The sequence below is a fragment of the Sceloporus undulatus genome, chromosome 3 (assembly GCF_019175285.1).
Source record: "Sceloporus undulatus isolate JIND9_A2432 ecotype Alabama chromosome 3, SceUnd_v1.1, whole genome shotgun sequence".
Classification (NCBI taxonomy): Eukaryota; Metazoa; Chordata; class Lepidosauria; order Squamata; family Phrynosomatidae; genus Sceloporus; species Sceloporus undulatus.
In genome coordinates this window covers 269,928,924-269,952,241 of record NC_056524.1, presented here as the reverse complement: position 1 = coordinate 269,952,241, position 23,318 = coordinate 269,928,924, and the positions used below count along the sequence as shown (strand labels likewise).

The window sequence follows — 23,318 nt, the reverse complement described above, 5'->3', positions numbered from 1 at the left end:
CCTGCTGCCTGCGTCCTCGCGTCCCGAAGTCGCCCACCAGCTGCTCCCGCCTAGGCTGGGCCTGGCTTTGGTGTGGCTCCTGGACTTAGGACGATGCCATATTGACCCACCCTACTCCACTGTGACTCGAGCAGGTTTATTTTGGGCTGTCGTACCCGTCCCCACGCGTCCTTTCCGCCCTTTCTTTCCCGCACGAGCCTCTTTGAAACTCCTGCCGTTTTGCCGGTCTTGCCCTTTGGGCCTTCTTCCCATGTTGTTTGTCCCGCCCCTCGCCTTTCTGTGTGGCACCTCCGTGTGTGTTGTGGGTTGTCGCGCCACACACACACACACACACCACACGCACCCCGGCCCCTGCGTTTTCTCTGCCCCCCACCACCCCCCACCCACCCCACCGCACGCACACCCCCCCCCTGTGTTGTGCCTCCGAATCACTCCCCCATTCCCGAATTCTCTGCCCCGGCCCCCTTCCCTTTTGCCCCTGCCCTCCTCTTTCCCTGCCGCTCCGTGGTTTCCGCCCCCCCCCCCCCTGGTTGCCCTGCCCCGCGTCCGTCCTGTCCCTGGCCGTTTCCCCTTCCTTGGCTGTCTGTAACAGGCCAACGAGTAATTTCAGCAATTTTCTTGCCACAGCAAGAGCCTCTTTGAAAATCATGCAGTTTTTGAAGGCTATTTGAAATTTGGGACTTATTCCCATGGTTGCTTTGTACAGACCATAGCATTTTCTGTGTGGAAAAATAACATTTTAATGCAGAAATATTAATTCCTGCACAGAAAATGCTGTTTTCTATGCAAATCAACCATATGAGAATGTGACTCAGAATAAATCCCCAATTACAGAATTCTCTGCACAGGAATTAACATTTCTGCACTGAAATACTATTTTCCATGCAGATAATGTGGTTTCCTGAACAAAACAACCATGTGTGAATTTTGAACAGAGTAAGTCCTGTACTGCGAAGATTCCCATCAGACCAGGATTCCTCTCCTTGGGGTTTCTGAACACTGAAAAGCATGTTTTTCAACCATTTTTGAGAGAATATTCTCACATATTCATTCCATCCCTACTGCATACCACTTGATTCCCTGAAATTACAGAAACAGCCAATGTGCACATTGGCAGATAATGCTTCTGGCTGCATAGTGCTGGTATTCAAAAGTGGTTTTGCATACCACCACCATGTAACAATTTAAAGTACATAGACACAGTGTCTGTCTTAAAAGAATGTTGTCATACCACCCAGATAGCTGGGCTTTACTTGGACTCAAGGCAGACCACCTAGTGCCCATTTGGAGCATCATGTAGTCTATATTCCAAGTTAACATTTTTGAAAAAAGTAAGTCTCTAGCTTTTGCAGAAGCTGAGATAAGGTCAAAATGTGGAGGCAACCTTCTGTCCAGTTCTTCTGCAGGAAACAAGGCCAGCCTGCATTGCATATAAAAGGAAAACAACAGCAAGTGATGCCTGAGTACAGAAAGCAAGGGAGGGAGGGATGCATTGCAATGGAGGGCTGTCTTGTGACAGTGGTTTGCATAATTCAAATAATTTTCATAATATATAAATTTAGATTTCTGGATTGAGGAAATGGAATATGGCAACCTGACCCTTGAAGTGCCTAAATGTCCTAAAGGTACCAGATCCTGTCTGATCTGGGAAGCTAAGCAGGGTCAGCCCCAGGTAGTACTTGGATGGCTACCAACAAATACCAGGTGCTTTAGGCTCTATTTCAGAGGAAGGAACTGGAAAATTACCTTTGAAAGCCACCCAGATGGGGTCTGGTGCCTTTATGGTATTTAGACACTTTAAGGTTAGGGTTGCCATATTCCATTTCCTCAAATCTAGTAATCTAAACTTGTGTATTATGCAAATTATTCTAATAAATATTATTCTAATAAAATTCTTGGGGTCGCCATAAGTTGACAGGCAACTTGAGGGTGCATACACACACACACACAAGCTTAAAAGAGTAACAATTTTTGTTTGGCTAAACTTTCATGGGCTATCCAATTGTACTCCAAATGGGTACTTTCCCAGCCCTGTCCAGGCTTGCACAGTCCCCACTGTTCCATGAATGCAATGTCCAAGTATTGAAATAAGTACAGGAGATGCCAACCTTCACTTCTGAAAGCAGGTTTCTAGCTGTCATGGATGAAATGATGCTATCCTTGGTTCCCAGTGCAATGGGTGAATGGCCTTCAGGCCTTACAGTGACTCTCTCAGCTCTCCGTTTGCGGAAAATGCTTGCAAACCTGCATATCTACAGCACATGAGATTAAACTTCTCTTTGGGCTGATTTTCAATCCTTGCAACCAAATTTAGCCTTATTCTCATTTATGACAGAATCACACATGGCCTGGGCTGCACCCCATGCCAGAGTCTACCGGGCTGCATGAATAGCTGTAAAACCAGAAACACATAAATGCTCAATTTAGTTATGTATTTCTTTAGAAAAGAAAAACAAAACCTTGATCTATGACAGACGTTTTGAAATTACACGGAATCTGTGAAAAAACACACAGAAAGGGGCAAATGTTCTGGTTCCCCCAGGAAATGGTTTCTGTAGGTTGTAAAGAAGAAAGGCTCATTCTGTGCTCATTTTGTGGCTTTAGAGGAGTTGCCAAACCCACAAAAATATGGAACGGCTTAGACCTTCCAGATTCAAGTCTACCCTCAGCTGCTTCCATGGAATGCACAGAGCCGGCTCAAGATGTTCCTCCCTTCTTGAGCCAAAAACCCAAAATGCTGTTTTTGAGTTACGGGTTTCCCTTCCTTAAATTGCAGTTTCCACTTCTGAAAAATGGGAGCAATTCCTATTCAAGGAATTGTGTGGTGGGGAAATGGCAGTTCAGATAGAGTAGGCATCAACCTAAACTCTACCAAAGAGGAAACCTTCTAGATACATCCATGAAAATATCATAGTCAGGCCAAACTAGATTTGCATAAACCATTCCTGATGAGATCTGCTGAGGTGCAAACTTTGTCAGCCTGGGGCCTTTCAAACGTCTTAGTCTGCAACCCACATCATTCTTAACCAGCCAGTAATGTTTCCCAGCTTCTGCTGAGGACATCATCTCAAGATTTCATGGATGTGCCATGACCACCATCAGAGGCAGGAACCCAGATATTGTTGGACTGTTGGATTGGGTAACAGGACTGTGGCCTTCCAAGGTCCTCTTGGTGGGCCAATGTGGCCTTCAACCACTGATGGTTGCCCATGCTTAGAATCGTAGAGTTGGAAGAGGCGACAAGGGCAATCCAGTCCCACCCCATTCTGCCATGCAGGAAGACACAAAGCACCCCCTATGACAGATGCCCATCCAGCCTCTGCTTAAAAACCTGCAAAGAAGGAGACTTCACCACCCTTTGAAGCAATATAATCCACTGTGAAATAACTTATACTGTCAGGAAGTTCTTCCTAACCTTTAGGTAGAATCTCTCTTCCTGTAGTTGGCACCCATTGCTCCATCTCCTAGTCTCTGGAGCAGCAGAAAACAATCTTGCTCCATCCTCAATATGGCATCCCTTCAAATATTTAAACAGGGCTATCATATCACCTCTTAATCTCCTTTTCTCCAGGCTAAATATCCCCAGCTTCCTAAGTCGTTCCTCACAGGACATGGTTTCCAGACCCTTCACCATTTTAGTTGCCCTTCTTTGGACACGCTCCAGTTTCTCAATGTCCTTTTTGAATTGTGGTGCCCAGATGTGGACACAATATTCCAGGTGGGGCCTGACCAGAGCAGAATATAGTGGCACTATTACTTCCCTAGATCTAGACACTATACTTCAATTGATGCAGCCTAAAATCGCATTGGCCTTATTAGCTGCCGCATCACACTGTTGACTCATGTTCAACTTGTGATCTACTTGGACTCCTAGATCCCTTTTACATGTTGTCTCCTTAAGCCAAGTGCCCCCCATCCTATATCTGTGCATTTCATTTTTCTGCCCTAAGTGCAGTACCTTACATTTCTCTGTGTTGAATTTCATTTTGTTAGCTTTGGCCCAGCTTTCAAGTCTATTCAGGTAATTTTGAATTTTGATCCTGTCCTCTGGGGTATTAGCTACTCCCCCTAATTTGTTGTCATCTGCAAATTTGATAAGTATGCCCCCATTTTTGAATAGCACTGGGCCCAGGACAGAGCCCTGTGGGACCCTGCTGGTCACTTCTCTCCAAGATGAAGAGGACCCATTGCTCAGCACCCTTGCTTTATATAAAGATGTCAATTTGGTTTCAAAATCTGCCTGGAGAAAGTAGCACAGAGATAGATAGGAGAGAGAGATCTCCACTCCTTTCTCTTGCTCACTTGTTTAGTTCTCTGCCTTTTAAAACCAGTTGTGTTGAGATTCCCCAGAGGCTTTCTGAAACTTCAAAAATTCAAAACAAACTCCTCAGCTTTCCTCGGCATAACAAAAGCCTCCTCATTTCACAATTCCAGAAGGCTTGGGAGGAAAAGTCAGCTAAGCAGCTGTTTGATGCTAAAAGGTTGTCAGCAATAATTTCCACCAAAAATAGCTTGCCCAGCCAGTGGGTCCCCAGGGTGCCTTTAAACAGGGAGGCCCACACCATTAGACAGACGGAGGCCTTTGCCTCAGGCGACTTGTTTGGATTTGATGTGTAATGAGGGCATTTTCAGGGGAGACGTTTGTGGGATTTTCTGCCTCTGGTCCAATATATATATATATATATATATATATATATATATATGGCTTTTTGTGGGGTTTCAGGCTATATGGTCATGTTCTAGAAGAGTTTATTCTTGATGTTTCGCCAGCCACAGATGCTGGCAAAACATCAGGAATAAACTCTTCTAGAACATGGCCACATAGCCTGAAAAACCCACAAAAAATTATGGATGCCAGCCATGAAAGCCTTCGACTTCATACACGTACAAAATGGTTTGCAAATTGCTGTTGTGTGCCTTCAAGTAGTTTCTGAACTATGGCAACCCTAAGGCAACCCTATCATGGGGTTTTCTTGGCACGTTTCTTCAGAGGGGGTTTGCCATTGCCATCCTCTGAGGTTGAGAGAGTGTGATTTGCCCAAGGTCAGCCAGTGGATTCTCATGGCTGATCTGGGATTCGAACCCTGGTCTCCAGAGTCATAGTCTAATGCTCAAACCAGTATGCCATATTGGCTCAGAGGAAGGCAAAGGCAAACCCCCTCTGATCAAATCTTGGCAAGAAAACCCCATGATAGGATCATATTCTTTCAGGCTCAGAGGACGGCAAAAGCAGACCTCTTCTGAATAAATCTTGGCAAGAAAACCCTGTGATAGGTTTGCCTAAGGGTTGCGGTAAGCTGGAAATGACCCGAAAGCACACAACAACAATAACAACAACAACACAACTGCCACAGAGATGCCCTACCACCAGGTTGCAAGAAGAACGTAGTACCTCTGCAACATTGAAAGCCTGGCAAATAAACCTGCTTCATTCAGAGAGCAATTCTTTTCAGCAACTGGAGTGGAATCTGTTAAAGTTCCTTCTCAAAAATATTAGCACCCAGAATAATTCATTATTCATTTTGCCAAAAGGCACCAGGAAGGTGAGAATCATATGCTGTTATGTTAATTGGAAACTGAGCAGCAGCAGGAGGCAGAATTAATCTGTCAAACTGGGGTGGATTCTGGCTCCTTCGCCCTTACAGTTCCGCTCTTAAAAATAAAAAGAACAGCTGTATATATTAATTTAAATTTTCATTTATTTTCTGAACTGCTAAATTCAGTTTAAGTACATGGAAGTGCAATTGCACATGTGGTGTCCTTATGTACAAACAACATTCATTGTATATGGCACAGGCACATTCCATGTGCAAATTTCATGTTTGGATTTGCAGTGTTCCCATTGCACTATTTAGATGGCATTGCACAAATTCTGTGTAACGCCAATACTGTAAAGTGATGCTCAATTTCCTTAGTGCAGGAGCATGGCTGTTGTAAGTTGTTTTTGAAAAAGGTGGAACTATAACAGTAAAGGTGTTGGAAAGCTGTGAGGTATCGTACTTCTGCACATGGGAAATCTATTCAGTTAAACTGTAATTTAGGAATGCTATTGCAATAATAGTTTCCCCATTATTTGGGCAACATAGCTGAGGGGCATGGGCTCTTCTCAAGGTAAACCAAGAGTTAATGTTATAATGGGGTGCATCTACACTGTAGAAATAATGCAGTTTGACACCACTTTAATTGCTGTAGCTCCATCCTATGGAATCTTGGGATTTTCTCTGCCAAAGAGTGCTGGTGCCTCACAAAACAAAAAATTCCTGGATTCTGCAAGATGGAGCTATTGCAGTTAATCTGGTGTCAAATTCCACTATTTCTACACTGTAGATGTACCCATGGTTTGTATGTCTATGTGCCGTCAAGGTGCCTGTTGACCTCTATGGCAACACCATGAATTTCATAGGTTTTTCTTAGACGAGGAATATTCAAAGGTGGTTTTGCCACTTCCTTCCTCTGAAATTTAGCCACCAGCAGCTGGTATCCATTGCTGGTCCCCCATCCAAGTACTAACCAAGGCTGACCATGCTTAGCTTCTAAGATCAGATGGGATTTGGAGTCTTTAGTGTGTTTAGGATAATGTATGTGTGCATGTGACTTCAAATCGCCTGTAGACAAATGGTGACCCCATCAATTTCACAGGGTTTTCTTAGGCAAGGAATACTTAGAGATGTTTTTTCCCCTTTCCTTCATCTGAAATATGACCTATAGCACCTGGAATTTGTAGGCAGTCTCTGATCCAAGTATTAACCAGGGCTTAACCTGCTTATCTTCCAAGATCAGATATGATCAGGTGCATTGATGGTATCTAGGGCTTGGTTTAGGTGACATTTATTGGGATTCGCATCATGTAAGACCAACAGAGATTGTGAGAAGTAATTGCCCAATGGGGATGTCCAGCTTGTGACAAGTGTGAAAGCTTTGAGATGCTTCTAAGAGGAGAGGTTATAAAATATGGCACCAGGAAGTATAGGAGATACTTTAGAGACTTTTTGAGGCTACAGCAGACTTGGGCGACTTTGGGAGTGAGGGTACGTATTGCCTCACTGCCTCTAGGGCCTGTTCCTTGATCCTTCAGTGTAGAGGTGAGAATTGTGAGTCCCTCCAGATGTTGTTGGATTGCAATTCCCCTGCAGGTCTAACCAGCATAGCAAATAGTCAGGAACGCTGAAAGTTGCGATTCAACAACATCATGATTCTCACTTTCCCCAACAGGTTCTTTCTTAGATGCATAAGTGAATTAATGGTTGTTATAAAACAAGGTGCTTAAATTCTACATGACTTGCTGTTTTTCACAGCGCTGCGTGAGTATGAATTTATGCAAACCCAGTATGTATCTGCAAACAATATTTCAAAGACCGTACAAAAGCTGGCTTTTCTCCTGGAGTGTCTGGATAATGAAAAAACATGTTTAAATTGGAACTAAACAAATAAAACATGCTGGAGTGACTATAAATGAGACCAGCCAGCTTTTAATTGATGATACAGTTATAGGTCAGGGTAAAGGGTCTCTTTCCCTAAATAAAGGTCCTCTCTATTTATGTCTCTTCCTGTCTCAGATGTTGGAGAGGGACAGAGAGAGGAAGGAGAAAAAAGGATAGAAATAAAAAAGAGAAAAGAGAAAAATAGAGTGGAAAGAAGATGAATAGATTTTAAAAATCTCAAGTTTGTTTTGCCTCTGTTCAATAGCTGTTGCTGTTGTTGTTGTGTGCCTTCAAGTTGTTTCCAACTTATGGTAGCCTTATCCTAGGGTATTCTTGGCAAGATTTTTCAGAGGAGTTTTGCCATTGCCTTCCCTGAGGCTGAGAGTGTGTGACTTGCCCAAAGTCACCCAGTGGGTTTCATGGTCTCCAGAGTCATATAGTACAATGTTCAAACCACTATGCCATGTTGGCTCACAACTCTGTTCTAACTATGCCAAAATTGGCCAGTCTTAGGGCCCTTTCATACTACACACCATGGCCTGTTACAGACAGCCAAAATAAAGCTGCTTCGAGTCACAGTGGAGGTATGGTGTTTCAATGATGCATGCGTCCTAAGAGTCCAGAAGTCTCACCAAAGCCACTCTCCAGCCCTAAGGACTTTAGCGTGGCTTTGGTGTGGCATCTGGACTCTTACGACGCATGCATCATTGAAACATCATACCTCCACTGTGACTCGAAGCAGCTTTATTTTGGCTGTCTGTAACAAGCCCATGTTTGCATACTATGCCATCCTGGGCTTTGCAATTTGAAGAGCTGCTAGAACTCCCTGGTTGAGAATTCTAAAGACCCCAAACTGCAAATCCCAGGATTCCATAAGATGCAGCAATGACAGTTAAAGTGGAATCATAGCACTATAATTGCTTAGTGTGAAAGGGCTCTTAAGACTTTATCACGCCAGGCCTGTAAGGTGCCACAATCGTGTTGGCCTAGGAAATTCAACCATACTGGGTTGGGACACTCAGTACTGCACAGCTATTCCAAATTGCCATAGTGCTGCTTCTATCCTGAACTTTCTCCCAACTCTGGACTCCATAGCCCCACATCCCTGTCCTATCCCTTTCCTGGTATGCATTTCAGCATGTATTTATTTTTTACTTTTAGTGCGATTGTGTAATTGTGGCAATCCATTAAGTAAAAAATGTATACATATTGTAAGTGCTTCAGGGGGAACTTCTCATATATGCATCCACAGTGGAAAAGGAGCACAATTGGGAAGCACTGACGAGTTTGGCCTGTCATTGACAAGGAGCACTCCAGCAATGGACAGACTACAGATCAGCTACTGGACAGACATAGCGTCGGGTGACAAGGTATGGCCACAGACGCTACTATCCTGCTCTAATTCCACTTTTCCAGCCTCCTGTGATAAAGTCCTAAGTATATTTTTGAAAAACAGATGGAAATGAAGTACAATATCATCCAAAATCCACAAAACAATGATACGTGGTTATTTTGGAAAAGTTGGTATGAAATATTACCATTTGAAGAAAAGCAACAACCCAGCACTTCTGCCCTTCAGTGATTTTGGACAAACTCCATCCGGACACTGGTTAGTGAGCAGACCAGGCTCAATTATGCCAAGAATCTGACAGGATTAGCTCCAGAGACTGATGTTTGTGCGGGCGCATTATTACAAAGTCCTGGGCAAGGGGAAGCTGGCAAAACAGCTTGCAATTGTGAAAGCAAACATTTTCAGCAGAGGAGAAAATCCAAGGAGTTGGTAGAGCCCATGTGTTAGAGGCATAAGAGGCGTTTCTTTTTAAAATTGACATAAACAGGCATATAAAAACACAACACAGCACAACAAAACAATATACTGCTTTAATTCTAGAAACAATTCTAGATATTCTAGTAAAAGAATCTGAAGGAATGCAGAAGAGTGTGAGCTTCCAAAACAAATAATGTACCTGTCTTCCGTTTGGCACTATCCTGGGATTGTGGACCACTGTTCCCATCATCCCCCAACTTGGGTTAGGATGGTGAGGACTGTAGTCTGGCCTGCCTGAAAGGGTGTGGGTGAGGGAAATTATTCTCTCCACCTAAAGGAGGTGAATTGGTGCACTCACCTTCACGTAGTCATATTCACACAGGTAAGAGGACTCAAGATCAAAATGCATGAAGTAGAGCTTGATGCGAAATCCATCCGGCACGGAAATGTTCCAGGTCGCTTCTGAATCACTGGGGTAGGAATCTGGAAAGTTGGGGGACTGAATCTCTCCAAACATGTCAGTCAATTCGACGGCATTTGCCATGATCAGTTGGAAGGTACAAAGGAACCAGACCAGGAGGTACCTGTCAAAGATGTACACACAGACACTGTGAGTTTCCTTGTGACATTACCCTCCACACACCAAAAAGAGCACAACTATAAATCCTCCCCCACAAAACAAAGAACAATTTTTAGTTGTATAATTGGTCTCACAGCTTAGAAACCATGCCTTTTGGAACAAAAATCCCAGAATCCCCTTTTCAGCACAGTCATCTATTTTGGACTACAATTCCTAGAATCTACAGCTTCCATAATCCCCAGATAGCATGGCGGCCACACTTGGCTGGCGCATCCTGAGAAATGTACTCCAAAGAGATAGATAGACAGACAGACAGACAGAAAGAGAGAGAGAGAATGAACGAGAGAGTGTGTTCATTTTGTCCAAGCTCTGATAAAGCTATGGATTTCTTGTGGAAATTTGGTAGCCAAGCCAAATTTTCTCCTTTCCTCGACTCTATTCCCTGGATCCAGTGCAATCAATAGTATAATCAAGATTATATGAAAACAAATCCTTTAGTGTTCAGTAAGTCTTGCTCCCATGTAAGTCTCAAAATTTCGACCTCGTGTTGTGCTTCTCTGGGAGATGTGGGACAATGTGACACAAAATAAACAAGAGAGAGACCGTTTCAGATCAATTAAAAGTTTCTTGAGTTTACATCTGCATGGAGAGCCTATATCCTAACTAGCTAATGAATAGATCAGGTAAAAGAGAAAACAAAAGGTATTTATGACCATGCACTTCAAAGTATAGTGGAACAAATGGAAGGTTTAGTGAAGAAAGACAGCAGAGTTGCTCATGCAGGAAATGCTATACTATCTAAACCCCACTTGCTCTAAACAGCAAGAGAGGGAGGGAAGAACAAGAGAATGCTCATATTTTCCAACATGCAAATCACTGCATGATACACATTGGTGCATGATGCACAGCGGTGCATTGGTGCATGCATATTGGGCACTTTGCTGCTCTGCTGCACGGTAACATAACAGCACTCTATTAGTTGCAGATGTTACACAGCTGTGTGATTCTCATTCCTGCAGACATAAATCCACATACGAAGATATAAGGCCCCAGAAGGATTCTGGTGATTTTTCACCTGTCAAAGGTGCTTTGATGGTGTCTTCCTGCATGGCAGGGGTTTGGACTAGATGGCCCTTGTGGTCTCTTCCAACTCTAGGATTCTCTGCTTCTATGTTTCTCTAGACTCTGGCTGAAATACCTCCAGTGAAGCAAAATCCACCATCTCTTGAGGCAGCAGAACAACCTCTGATAGGAAGTTTCTCTTTCACTGGAGCAAAACAAGGGACTCAGAGTGGTTAAAGTGGAATCTTGAATTTTGTAATAGATCCAAGATGTAATAACTATTTATAGTTGTTTTGGTCATAGAAGGCAAGGAGATTTGTGGTCTTCTCACTCATCTATCATGTTCTGTGTCAAAGTGTTTGAGGTTGCAACTCTACCATTGAAATGATTGATTTATCTGCCTCTTTGGACTCAGATCATGCAAAGTATACTTCACTTTCCTTGTTATGTAAAAATTTGAAAAAATACAATATCTAAAATAAAAGAAAGCCAGACTGAAACAGACTGAAAGAAGACAAAACTAAAAGGCCTGCCCCAGCTTTCCTTTCTAGAGTTGTGTGTGTGTGTGTGGGGGGGGGGGGAGTCTGTGGGTTCATTTTGACGGCAGCCGAAATGCCTGACCAGGTTGCTAAAATGGGCAGCAGAAATCTTCCATTGTATACTGGAGATAAAGGAAGAGGTTGCTTAACCTTTTTTCTTCCTACCATTTGCCCATCCCAAATTACCCCCTGCAAGCTTCTTTTATTCCTGAAAATGAACTCCAATATGTTTCTTAGATAAAAGGGGAAGTGGTAGGTAGAGGCAATTTTGAGGAGAGAAATAAATGGGTGGGAATGGGTAAAGTCGTTCCATCTCCATCTCCATCTCCATCTGCACCATCTCCTTTTCCAACTCCAATGAATTCTATAAGTTACTATGAAATTTATGTGACTTTGCCAGAGTTGATGTTGGCTGTTATAGCTATGATTGGAATATGACCAAAATTTTGGCCCATAGCACAGGCGTTTATCTCACATCAAGTTCCACATGAAATGGACTCTAAGGGCAATTTTCTGAAAAAAGTTGAGGGTTGCCAACTTTGGTCCCAAATTTGCTTTAAAATGCTTGGGATGTCAGCCCATGTCTAGATGTCCTTTGATCCAAACTGGTTTATAAATGTGCATCCGAGAGCTCACTCAAAACGGAAATCCACAGTATTTGTCCATGAGGCACCCAAAGTAACTGACGACTCAGATTCAAGACAACTATAATCTTGGTATGAGTACTATTAAATAAAATGTAAAATTTTGGTTTGAATCCTATTGGTAGCCCCAGGTAAGTAGACCCATTGAATCAAGTGCTGAATCAACACTCAGATTGTGCTGTTGGTGTTGTGTGCCTCCAACTTGTTTTTGACTTATGGCAACCCTTGACAAAATTACTTTAGAGGAGGTTTGCCATTGCTTTTGTCTGAGGCTGAGAGAGGGTGACTTACCCAAGGTCACCCAGTAGGTTTCTATGGCTGAACTGGGATTTCAACTCTGGTCTTCCAGAATTGTAGTCCAATGCTGAAACCACTGGCTATCCAACACTTGTGTACATCCCATGAATTCAATGTATCTACTCTCATTCGAACCAAATAGGAATTAGACCTCCATGCTCAGGCATCTGGACTTTTATAGCCTTAAAGAACAAGACACACAGACCGACCAACGTTTTATAGTATTTATTTTACAAATGTTTACTAGATTTTAAACCAGATTGCTAGTTTGCGTGTCTAAGAGTTTGGGCATAAGTATAGCATGTATTCATTTTATTTCCTATTTGTTGTTCTAAGTAACTCTGGCTTCAACAAAGTAAAAATAGGGCAATGTGACACCACTTTAGGAATACAAAGAAAAGAAAGGTCATATAGATATATTTATTTTTTTAATATTATTTTTATAAATAAATAAATTCATGTTAAAATATTTACTTGAGTGTGAAGTCGAAGGCTTTCTACTTTCTAAAACATGGCCACATAGCCCGAAAAAGCCACAAATACTATTTACTAGAGTTATCCTTTCTGGGAAAGAAAGAGAACCAGAGGTCCTCCAGATGTTGTTGGACTCCAACTCACACCATCAGTAGCCATGCTGGCTGTGGATGATAGGAGCTGGAGTCTAACAACATCTGAGCAGGAGGTGATGCCCACCCTCCCTGGTGCTTTATTCCATGAGTGGGTTTTAAAGAAGGGCTTTTGTGGGTTCTCTCTGCCTGTGTGGGCTCTCTGTCAGATTTAGCAATGAAATGGAAATTAATCAATGCCTGAGTAAAACAAATTGGACAGACTTCCAATTTGGGAATTTATGGGACTGGAAAGCAGAGCAGCCAAGGGGGCGAAGAATCTGAGGGCCTGGAAGACAAGGGAGATGCTTGGCTGGAAGGATTTACTACAAAACTCTTGAGTCTGAGGTTATAAACTGACAGGCTGAGAAGACAGGGCCCAGGCGAATATGATTTTAACTGGGCAATCAGGCTCCCTGTTCAAAACAGGGAGAAGGAACAAGCCTAAGGAAGGAAGCGGCTTTGGTCTGGCTTCCTCGAGATCCGTTGAGGTTTGCAACAGGCAGCCTTTCTTCTGCATGCCCCAACCAGAGAAGAACAAGCCAAAGGAAAAATATGCTCAGACAAGACAAAGGCCATATCCTCTGTTGTCCTTCCTTCCTTCCTTCCTTCCTTCCTTCCTTCCTTCCCATCTTCTTTCATTCATTCCCAACAAGAAAAACAGTTTGAGTAGTTGCACTATTTTATGAGAACAGGTTTTATGAAAACAGGCAATCTTTGAGATGCCTAGGGAGTCTTAAACCATGAAAAGGTTGAAAGCAGGACAACACAAGGCTGTTCTTGTGGCCCCAGTGGGAACCGCCCCCCAAATGCCAGTAAGGCTAATTCCAGCACCTCCAAACAGACGATTGGGAAAAAGTGAAATCCTTAGTCCTTTGAATTAGGAATGAGAATTAGTCCCTACAGATGTTGGTCTGTAACTCCTCTCAGCCCTAGCCAGTGGGGAGGAATGGTCAGAACTACAGTCCAACAATATGTGTATGTTATATACTTGTTTCCACCCCACACTGCAAATGAAGTACAATAATGTTGAGCAAAGCTAAGCACTTTCAAGCTTATTGGACTTCAGGTTCCTACACATTGGCGAAGCATGCTGGGAGATGCAATCCATCAACATCTAGAGGGCTGCACTTTGTCCACCTTGGATTAAAATATTTAACAATGCTGGCTCTCTGTACTAAAATATTACTGGTATATTATGGAAAAAAACAACACCAGAAGAAGGCCTCAGTCACATATATTCAGTCTATAGCTGGGACTGAAATTTTCAGAGATTTCTACTTCTCTCTCCTCACAATAACAGAGAACCTGCATGGGATGATTTATTAATATCACAAGGCACCACCAATTCGCCCATGTAAGACAGCTTGGGTGCTTCAAGACAAATGGCTCCTAGCTGCACCTGTCAAAAGGCATTGTACATGGACTCTGTCTTTCACTCCTTAATAGATATTGTATGGAAACAAAAAAGACAGGAGAAACGAGCAGAAGACGTGGGAGGGTTGCAGAGTCCCAGAAAATTCTGTGAATCAGGAGGGACAGGTGTACAATAAAAGTCACATCTGGAAACAACACAATGTTGTAAGCCCTGGGAGCAAACAGTGAGGAGACAAGCTCCACATGCTCTGTGATGGTCAACTGTTTATTCCTTTTCAAATAGACCCTGGGCCCATAACCTGAGATGGACTCTATTTTGCCATCTTCTGGTTGTTCAATGAGCTCCATTTCAACATTTCTGCTTCCTTGATCAATTGATTGTCACATTTAGATTCCTGTGATCTCAAGGTGTATATGACTCTTCTAATCTCCGGTTCACCCTTACAACAATTCTGCAAGGTAGGCCAGGCTGAGAAGAATGAATGGCTCAGGGTCACACCTGGACAGCCGCCATCCAGAATACTTATTCCGCATATACAGTACTATTGGAGCCCTAGCTAGGGGTGTAGATACTGAGTTTAAGGAAGTTCTGTCAATCTTAGGATAGAGTGCACAAACCTAGCATGACTATACTTCTTAGTTGCTAGTCTGTATGCCTTTTCAGGAGTTTAGGCACGGCGGGCATTCATCTCATTTCCTCTTTGTTGATCTTTACGACTCGGGGTGTATTGACACTGTAGAAATAATGAAATTTGATGCCACTTTAAGTACTGTCACTCTGTCCTATGAAATCTTGGGATTTGTAGTTTTACAAAGACTTTAGCCTTCTTTGCCAAATTGGGTTGGTGCCTCACAAAATGACAAACCCCAAGATTTTGTAGGATGGAGCCATGACAATTAAAGTGGCGTCAAACTGTATTATTTCTACAGTGTAGAATGCATGCTTTCTCTCTCTCTGCCATGGGAAAAATTTGGAGACTTAAAGATAGCATTGATTTAAGGGGGCATAATTTTCATTTGGAAGGGCAATATCCTCATTTCCTCCTAATTTGGAAACGTTTCTGAGGGCCATGATGTTGTTGTGGTTGTGGGACTCCAAGTCATTTCTGACTGATGACAACACTAAGGTGAATCTATCACAGGGTTTTCCTCATGCTGAGAATGTGTGACTCACCTAAGGTCACCCAGTGGGTTTCCTCTGCTGAGTGAGGAATTGAACCAATCTCTCGAGTTGTATATGACATATGTGACCAAAAAAAGGACAAAGTTCCTGCTCTTTTGGGGGTGCATGTCTCCTTTTTGGATGATTTGTAGCTGGATGTCCTATTTCTAGTGTGTTTTGGGATTTCTAGTATGCTCAGATATTCCTTTGTGAAGCATAAAAAAGTTGTAAATAACATGATTAATCAAAAGAGGCAGTTTGATTCTTCTCATTTTTCAATGTCCTTCTGCTGGTTCATACTTTTGTAGACCTTGAAGAGCAGCGGTCAGTGATGCAGCATGCTCCTGAATGTCAGAGATAAAAGCGGTAGTGAAAAAGGAGCGGAACCTACCTTGGCATGCTTTGGAAAGGAAATGCTGAGCTAATTAGGTCAGATGTGCTGATTTACAGTTGACTTATCCAATTGAAAGCCAACGGGAGCCAAAAGTCAGCTTGAACTACAGAAAGCCTGGCAAGTCCTAAGGTTTACACAGAGTGACAAACAAAAGTTTGGGCCAAGCAATCCAAGGTTGAAAGGGAGGAAGCAATCCTGAGCAGAGTCCAAAGCCAAGAGAGGGGACTTAACAGAATTAGCCAAGAGGTATGTAACAAAGGTCAGAGAGGCAGGAAGCCAGCGTTTGGGAGCTGTTGTTCGGAAGCCATGGAATGGCTTGGGCTAAGCTACTTTTTTCTAGCCAGCAATTAATCAGCCCAGCTGGCCTATGTAGCTCACTGTTGCATGTTTAAAGTGGAGAAGGGCATTGCCTGACCTTGTGCTCCCAGCATTTCAATCTAGTTTGCTGTAGATGGTGCAGTGCCTCTGTCTTCTCCTGCTAATCTTAAGCAGTTGTCTGGGATTTACCAGGCTCTGCCACTGTGGGTGCCACAACAGGACTGCCACCCTTCACCAGCTCTTACTGGGCTCCTCACAGGGCATGGTTTCCAGACCTTTCACTATTTGGGTTGCCTTCCTCTGGACACTATCCAGCTTGTCCTTCTTGTCCAACATCCTTCCTGAATTGTCGTGCCCAGAACTGGACATAGGATTCCAGGTGCTGCCTGACCAAAGTAGAATAGAGCAGCACTATTACTTCCCTCAATCTAGACACTAACGAATTACATTGGCTTTTTTAGCTGCTGCATCACACTGTTGGCTCATGTGCAGCTGAATGTTTTAGGTGCTGAAGAATGTTTTAGATTAGCCTGGACAACTCCTTAAAAGACGTTTCACCTCCAGTACAAGGTGAAGTGAGTTGTGACCTCTACCTTGGCACTTCCATTTCTTTAGTGGAGGAGGCCTTCTCCAAATAGGATATGGCATGGCTATAAATTAGATAGTCCAAGCCATTTCTGTTCTTGCTGCAAAGCAACAGTTTAATGATTTTTCCTCACCACTGTGAGACATCCCTGTTCCCTCATTTTCTGACCTTTGCTTTATTCCTTGAATTGCTCTTTTCTTCACTGTTCTTCTGCTTGCTTTGGGCCTTTCTTGGATTCCCTTTTGCACTCAGATCCTGGATGGCAGGTGTCACACTGCCATGGCTCAGTGCTATAGAATCCTGGGATTTGTAGTTTTGTGAGCTATTTAGCCTTCCTTGTCAGAGTGCTCTGGTGCCCTGCCAGACTACACATCCTAGATGTCCATAACACTGAGCCATTGAAATATAAGCGGTGTCAAATTGCTTTATTTCTGCAGTATGGTAGCAGCCAAGCAGTCTCTGTATTTGACCCTGTTCTGAATTGGTTTCTTCAGTGTTTGTCCTCTTGAATCATAAGTGGGTTCTCTAGGGCACTCGCCACTAGAGAATGTGGTATTTGTATGATTGACACAACTTTACACACACACACACACACAAAGCTGCCACAAATGCAAACCCTCTTTTGAGATTGACTGGAACATTTCCTTGTTTGGTGGGCGAAGAAGAATAAAAATTGCAGTATCTCACCCAAGTGCACCCAAGATGAGTGAGATCTGTTTTGCTAAACACTCTGTGCTCTCATGCAGTGGAAGATTCTCTCAGGGGTTTATTCTAAATGTTAAAGGAACTAGCCAAAGGATGAGCCCTCCCCTCAATAGTTCCAGTACCTTGGACAGCAATTTTAAGTTTGCACTAAAATCTGGAGTACATTCCCCATCCCAATGACATGGAAGCCATCAATGCAACAGCTCTCATGGGTTTGAGCAGAAAGCCTGAACAGGGATTAGACTCAAGGGGAAGACTCTAAGGCAGCTGGCCATCTATTAGGAGTGCTTTGATAGTGTCTCCTTGCATAGCAGAATGGGGCTGAACTGGATGGTCTTTGGGGTCTCTTCCAATTCTATGATTACATGATTCTATGTAGGAAGGAGATAGATTTGGATCTCTTTTTGGATCACTGGGTGGTTTGCTATAGATTGCTATGATTTCTGATTGTCAGAATAGCAGCAATAACAGCAACAGAATGGCCACCCCCCAAAGTAGGCCACAGTATTGGAGAAATAGCAACTGGGCCAAGGTCACCCAGAGAGTGTTAGAGTTCAGTGGGGGCATGTACTTGGATCATCTCCCAGGTCCCAACTCATGGCAACCTTAAGGTGAACCTGGTGAGCCAGCATTGCATAGTGGTTTGAGTGTTGGACTATGACTCTGGGGACTAAGGTTCAATTCCCCATTTGGCCATGAAACCCACTGAGTGACCCTGGACAAGTCATATGCTCTCAACCTCAGGAGAAAGCACTCCTCTGAACAAATCTTGAAGGCACACAACAATAACAAAGGTCAACTTGTCATGAGCTTTTCTTGGCAAGATTTGATCCAAGAGGGTTGCCTTTTACCTTCCTGCTAATCTGAGAGAATATGAGTTGTTCAAGGCCACTCAGTGGGTTTCCACGGCTGAGCAGGGATTTGAACCCTGCTCTCCAGTGTCCTAGTACAACTCTGCAATCACTATATCATGCTGGCTCTCAAGGCAAACCTATCACCAGGTTTTTATTTTTGCAAGATTTGTTCAGAAGGGGTTTGCTTTTGTCTTCCTCTGAGGCTGAGGGGATGTGATTTGCCCAAGGTCACACAGTGGGTTTCCATGGCCAAACAGGGATTCAAACCCTCGTCCCCAGAGTCCTAAGCCATCTCTCCAAACACTAGACCATGGTAACTTTCTAACAACTCCACTAACTTTCAAAAAATAAATTTAACTGGAGCAAACAAATGATCATAAAAATGTTACCAATCAATTCACAAAAGGATAACAGATGCAACAAGCTATTAAAAAACCCCCAGAGCACCTATGATTTAAGAGCGCCAGAAATATAAAAATAGCATACTAAAGACATCACAGAGACAGGAGAATGTACAGCTAATACCAACTATCACTGTATTGCTTAAAATGAAAGAACAGCAGTCCAAAGGTCAAAGCGTGATTTGGGCAAGGTAAGAAACTCATATTGTGTGTAATATCATCAATAAAAGGAAACAAAATATTATAAAAGGCAGAAGTTGTTTGTGACTGCCTTGTTTCTCTAACCTTACATGAGAATTTTCCATTATAGCAAGATTCCAGACTATACTCATCCAGCCGACCAAAGATAAATCTATAGTATTTATTCCAATTTAGCCCAATTTCCATTTGAGCAGCTACACAAAAGCAATGTAATTAACAACATATGCATCAACTGATTCTCATCCACTAAGGAAAGTGAAAATAATCCAATGGACCAGAATAAAAAACAGACTGCCTAGAAACAGGGAGACAGATTAATACCCCAAAGAAAAATCTTAAAATCCATTTTTAAGTTCAGAGCTTGGTCTGCTTGGACTATCAGCTTTCCTGGCACAAAAAGTGGCAGCTTTTCTAAAGAGTTCTGTGGAACCTTAAGGCTTATGACTCCGTCGGAGACTTCAGTGCAACTGTAAACACAACTACTTAGGTTTCAAAAACATTGCTACAATTTTGCAAATTCTGAAATTAAGAAGAAGAACAAAAATTATCCTATGTAGGTACAACTTGAGTATGTGTAAATGGCAGTTTGGAAATAGGGTATCTCCCTGGGGGAATGGTTTGGTAATGGCTTAATCTGTTTTAAAACTTTCCTTCCAGTATAAAACTCACATTGCATTTTAAGACAATGTGGGTGCAGTGTAGTGCCCAGAATCAGATCAGAGCATGTATTCTCCCTTTTCCTACCAAACCACCAGAGATGCACATCTCTCTTCATTATCATTTTCCAAACTGGGAGACTTATTTGCAAGTGACAAATTGTCTGTTTTTGGTTTTTCACCCCTTCCCTGCAATTTCCAATCCCACATCTTTGAAAGAACCAGTTCTCCAAATCTGATTATGCCCCCCCCCCCCCCGACACATGCTGGCACAGATGAAGAGACACACTGGTCAGGAAAGCACACATTGCAGATCCTAAGCCACTCTCCTCCCCTCCCCTCTTGCAGCCACCCTCCATCAATGCTGTGCCCAAGTGGCACATGGCAGGCAAAAGATAAATAAATTATTAAACCAACTTGAAGATTTATTTATTTTCCTGCCATTTGGCAAAGGAAAGTATAAAGCTACAGAACCAGCCAGGGTCAGAATCAAACCGGTTTCTGGAAAAAACACCTTTCTTGCTCACTTCCCTGGCAAATCTTTCAGAGAGTGAGCAGACAATGCCCTTTGCCAACCTTGGAGGGAGAAAATAGAGACCTTTAAAAAGACTCACCTCATTTTTGTCTCTGTGGGCTCCTCTGTGGTGGTTCTCGGTGGATCCATTTGGAGAGAGGGTGGCTGGTTGAAGTCAGTTGGTGTGGTTTCCCAAATGTTCAGCTGTCTGGCTTATCTTTGTTCAGAGATGTGTGTGTGTGCATGAGAGAGAGAGAGAGAGAGAGAATGTGTGTGCTTGTGTCTGGGGTTTTCTGACATTCCCCATGCTTGTCACGCCTTCCTCTTTTTGCAATAATCACTCCCCCCCCCTTTACACACAAACACTGACACAGAAACAAACCTACCAACATTTAATCTCCCTCTTTCTTCTCTGTCCCAGCCATCTCATGGCCTCTAACAAGGATGTCTCAATCCCTGCAGCCAGAGGCACACAGAAGAAGCAGACACAGAAGTTAAGAATCTGTCTCCCCAAAGTGGCACAGTTGTGCATTGTCAGATTTTTCTCTCTTTTTAAAAAAAGCCCCCACTCCCTACTGGTGTTTGGCCAGATGGCTTAGAAATATTAACATTTTGTTTCTCAGTAGGAGCATGAAGAACTCTGGCAGAAGACAAGACTTCAGCAGAAACCTGTCCAGGTTTTTTTCCTTTAAACAACATCCGCTCCCCCATCCTATCCTGCACATTAATGTAAGGAGGGATGGAGACCTCAGGGAATGCTGGCTTTAAGCATGTGCGCATTGCAGATCTGCATTTGATCCGTATCCCAATTCTCTGCCCTTGCTTTCCTTTCCAGGAATCAGTGGCTTGCCTCCAATTGCTACTTCCACCTAGAGTAGACCCATTAATTCAATCGATGAATGGTAGGTGGCCACTTTGGTAAATCCCATTTATTCAGTGGGACTGAATAAAGTGGGACTACTCTAATTGGATTAGCTCTCTAAATGGCAATTACTTTGTTCAATCCATGGGCAGTTTGTGTCTATGGGTGGTGATGGAGGAGGATAGTGTGGTGGTCAGATGGACAGCAAATGCTTTGCAGAATTTATGGGAGTTCCTTTTTAGATCACAAGCATGCTAGGTGGAGAGGTTCTGGGAGCTGTGGTCCAACAAAGTAACTTCCACAAACTCTGATGCCATGTGCATTGGAGTTCCTACATTTGGAAATGGTGTTGGTTGAGTGTCTCCCAGCTGGATTTTCTCCAGATGTTCTGGGCTACTGCTAAGTGAGGACAATAGCAGTAGAATCACCAGGGGGTGCAGAGGGAGCAGAGTGCAGTGCAGTGGTACACCTGTAGGGAAAGGCACAGCTACTGGGCAAGTGATAAAGGGCACTTTCCTGCTTGCCCATCAGCAGCATCGGACCCTAAATAGGCCCTCTGGAGGCCACACTTCTGCCCCCCTCAGTAGCGGCAACTGCTGGATGCTGGTGGTGGTGCCTTTGCAGCCACCATGTGGGACTCTGAAGGCCTGGAGAGATTGGCGGTCTGGTGAGGTGGGGTGGGGAGGCAAGGCAGTTCACACCACCTTATACTGGATGACACCAGCTTGAATGATGCCACTGGATGATTGGATTGTAGCCTGACATATCTGGAGATGCCAGACAGGGAAGGAGCCTAAAGACCATTTAATCTAACCCTGTGACAGTTTAGGAATCCAGAGCTAAAGCATCCTGCATATTGCTTTAATACTACTCCCCAATTCCCTTCCCACCTATGGCATCCTGATATTTGTAGTTTTGTAAGAGATTTAGTCTTCTGTATTAGAGATTCTGGTGCTGTAACAAACTACAAATCCTAGACTTCCTTTGCATTGAGGCATAGAAGTTAGAAAGGTATCAAACTGCATTATTTCTGCAATGCAGGTTAGACTGCGTCCCCCAAGGCCTCCTAGAACCTTGACTCCAACAGCTGCTCATTGTGGTACAGGATTTTTGACTAAGTCCTGGCAGCTTGTCAACTGGCCAGTTTGATATTCCATCTATATGAAATATTTGGTTGCTGTCAGGATGTGGCTGGCATCCCCTTTGAAAGGAAATAATATGCCAAAGGAATCTTTTGTGATTTAAAAGAGCAGCAGGAATTAAAAACAACCAAACATTGTTGCTCTGCATTGGTTTCTTCTGTGACAAAGCCATTCTTGAGACTAGTTTGCAGAAGATGAAGAGAAGGGTTTACTAATAGTTTAATAATAGCTGTTTACACTCTTGGCATTATTGTCCTCCTGAAGAGGGGAAAGCAGAAATGAGAGGACAAGAGGCAAGGTGGAGTTGGCTGACAAGCTGCCAGGACTAGCTCAAAAATCCTTGCAAACAGTGTATGTTTGCTTGGTTTCCTTTGGAACCAGAGTTTGCATCCAACACTTTGGCTTTGATGTAAAAGGGAAACCACCTTTTTAAAGGGCTATTCCCCAACCAACGTGAAATTCATATAATCTTCTCGAATGACAATACAGTCTGAATCCTTTTGAGGATTTATTCTGCAGGAATTAAAAAGTGGACAGTTCCATAACATCAGTATCTAGTATAGGGATGCCATAACATTGTCCTTCCAAATCCACAGATATTTTATCCATGGATTGAACTGTCCACAGCTGCAAAGTATTAAAATATATATATAAATTCCAAAAAAGCAAGCCTTGATTTTGTCATTTTACATAAGGGATGCCATTTCACTATACCACTACATTTAATGGGACTTGAGCATCCACAGATTTTGATATCCACAGGGGAACCAAACCCCAGCAAATACCAAGGGCCCATTGACTAAGTACAGAAGCCAGCAAAGTGACCAGTGTGCACTGGGATCAATATACAGTCATGTTGTGAATCAGGACATTGACTAAAGATTAATGCTCATCATATTCTCTTTCACGAACGAGCCGAGAGGCGTCACTAAGATTGGCATCATCCAGTGCAGTAATCCATGGTGCAACCCCTCATTAGCCTCCTCCCATACCACATCATACAGAACCCTTAGCAATGGTTTTGGCAGTAATATTATTTGTAAATCATAATCCCCATTTATCATTGACAGTTGGTGTGACATAAGCAACTAGCAAAATTATAATGATACTTTTAAATTTCAGTATCATACACACAGCCTAAATGTACAGTATTTGCATTTCCATAGTTTCATGTGTTTAAAGTGAAAATTTGGTAAAATGTGATTTTTTTTAAAAAGAAAGTTTAAAAAG

At 43.0% G+C, this 23,318-nt stretch overlaps 1 protein-coding gene across 1 annotated transcript in view; it reads right to left on the bottom strand.

Moving 5' to 3' along the window:
- MASP1 (MBL associated serine protease 1) overlaps positions 1 to 20,449 on the bottom strand; it is a 95,791-nt gene extending 75,342 nt beyond the window's left edge. The window contains 2 exon segments of the mRNA XM_042456628.1: positions 9,548 to 9,773; positions 20,185 to 20,449. Of these exon segments, the coding sequence (XP_042312562.1) occupies positions 9,548 to 9,773; positions 20,185 to 20,234 (276 nt within the window). The 5' untranslated portion in view covers positions 20,235 to 20,449.
- Positions 20,450 to 23,318: the final 2,869 nt, after the last annotated feature.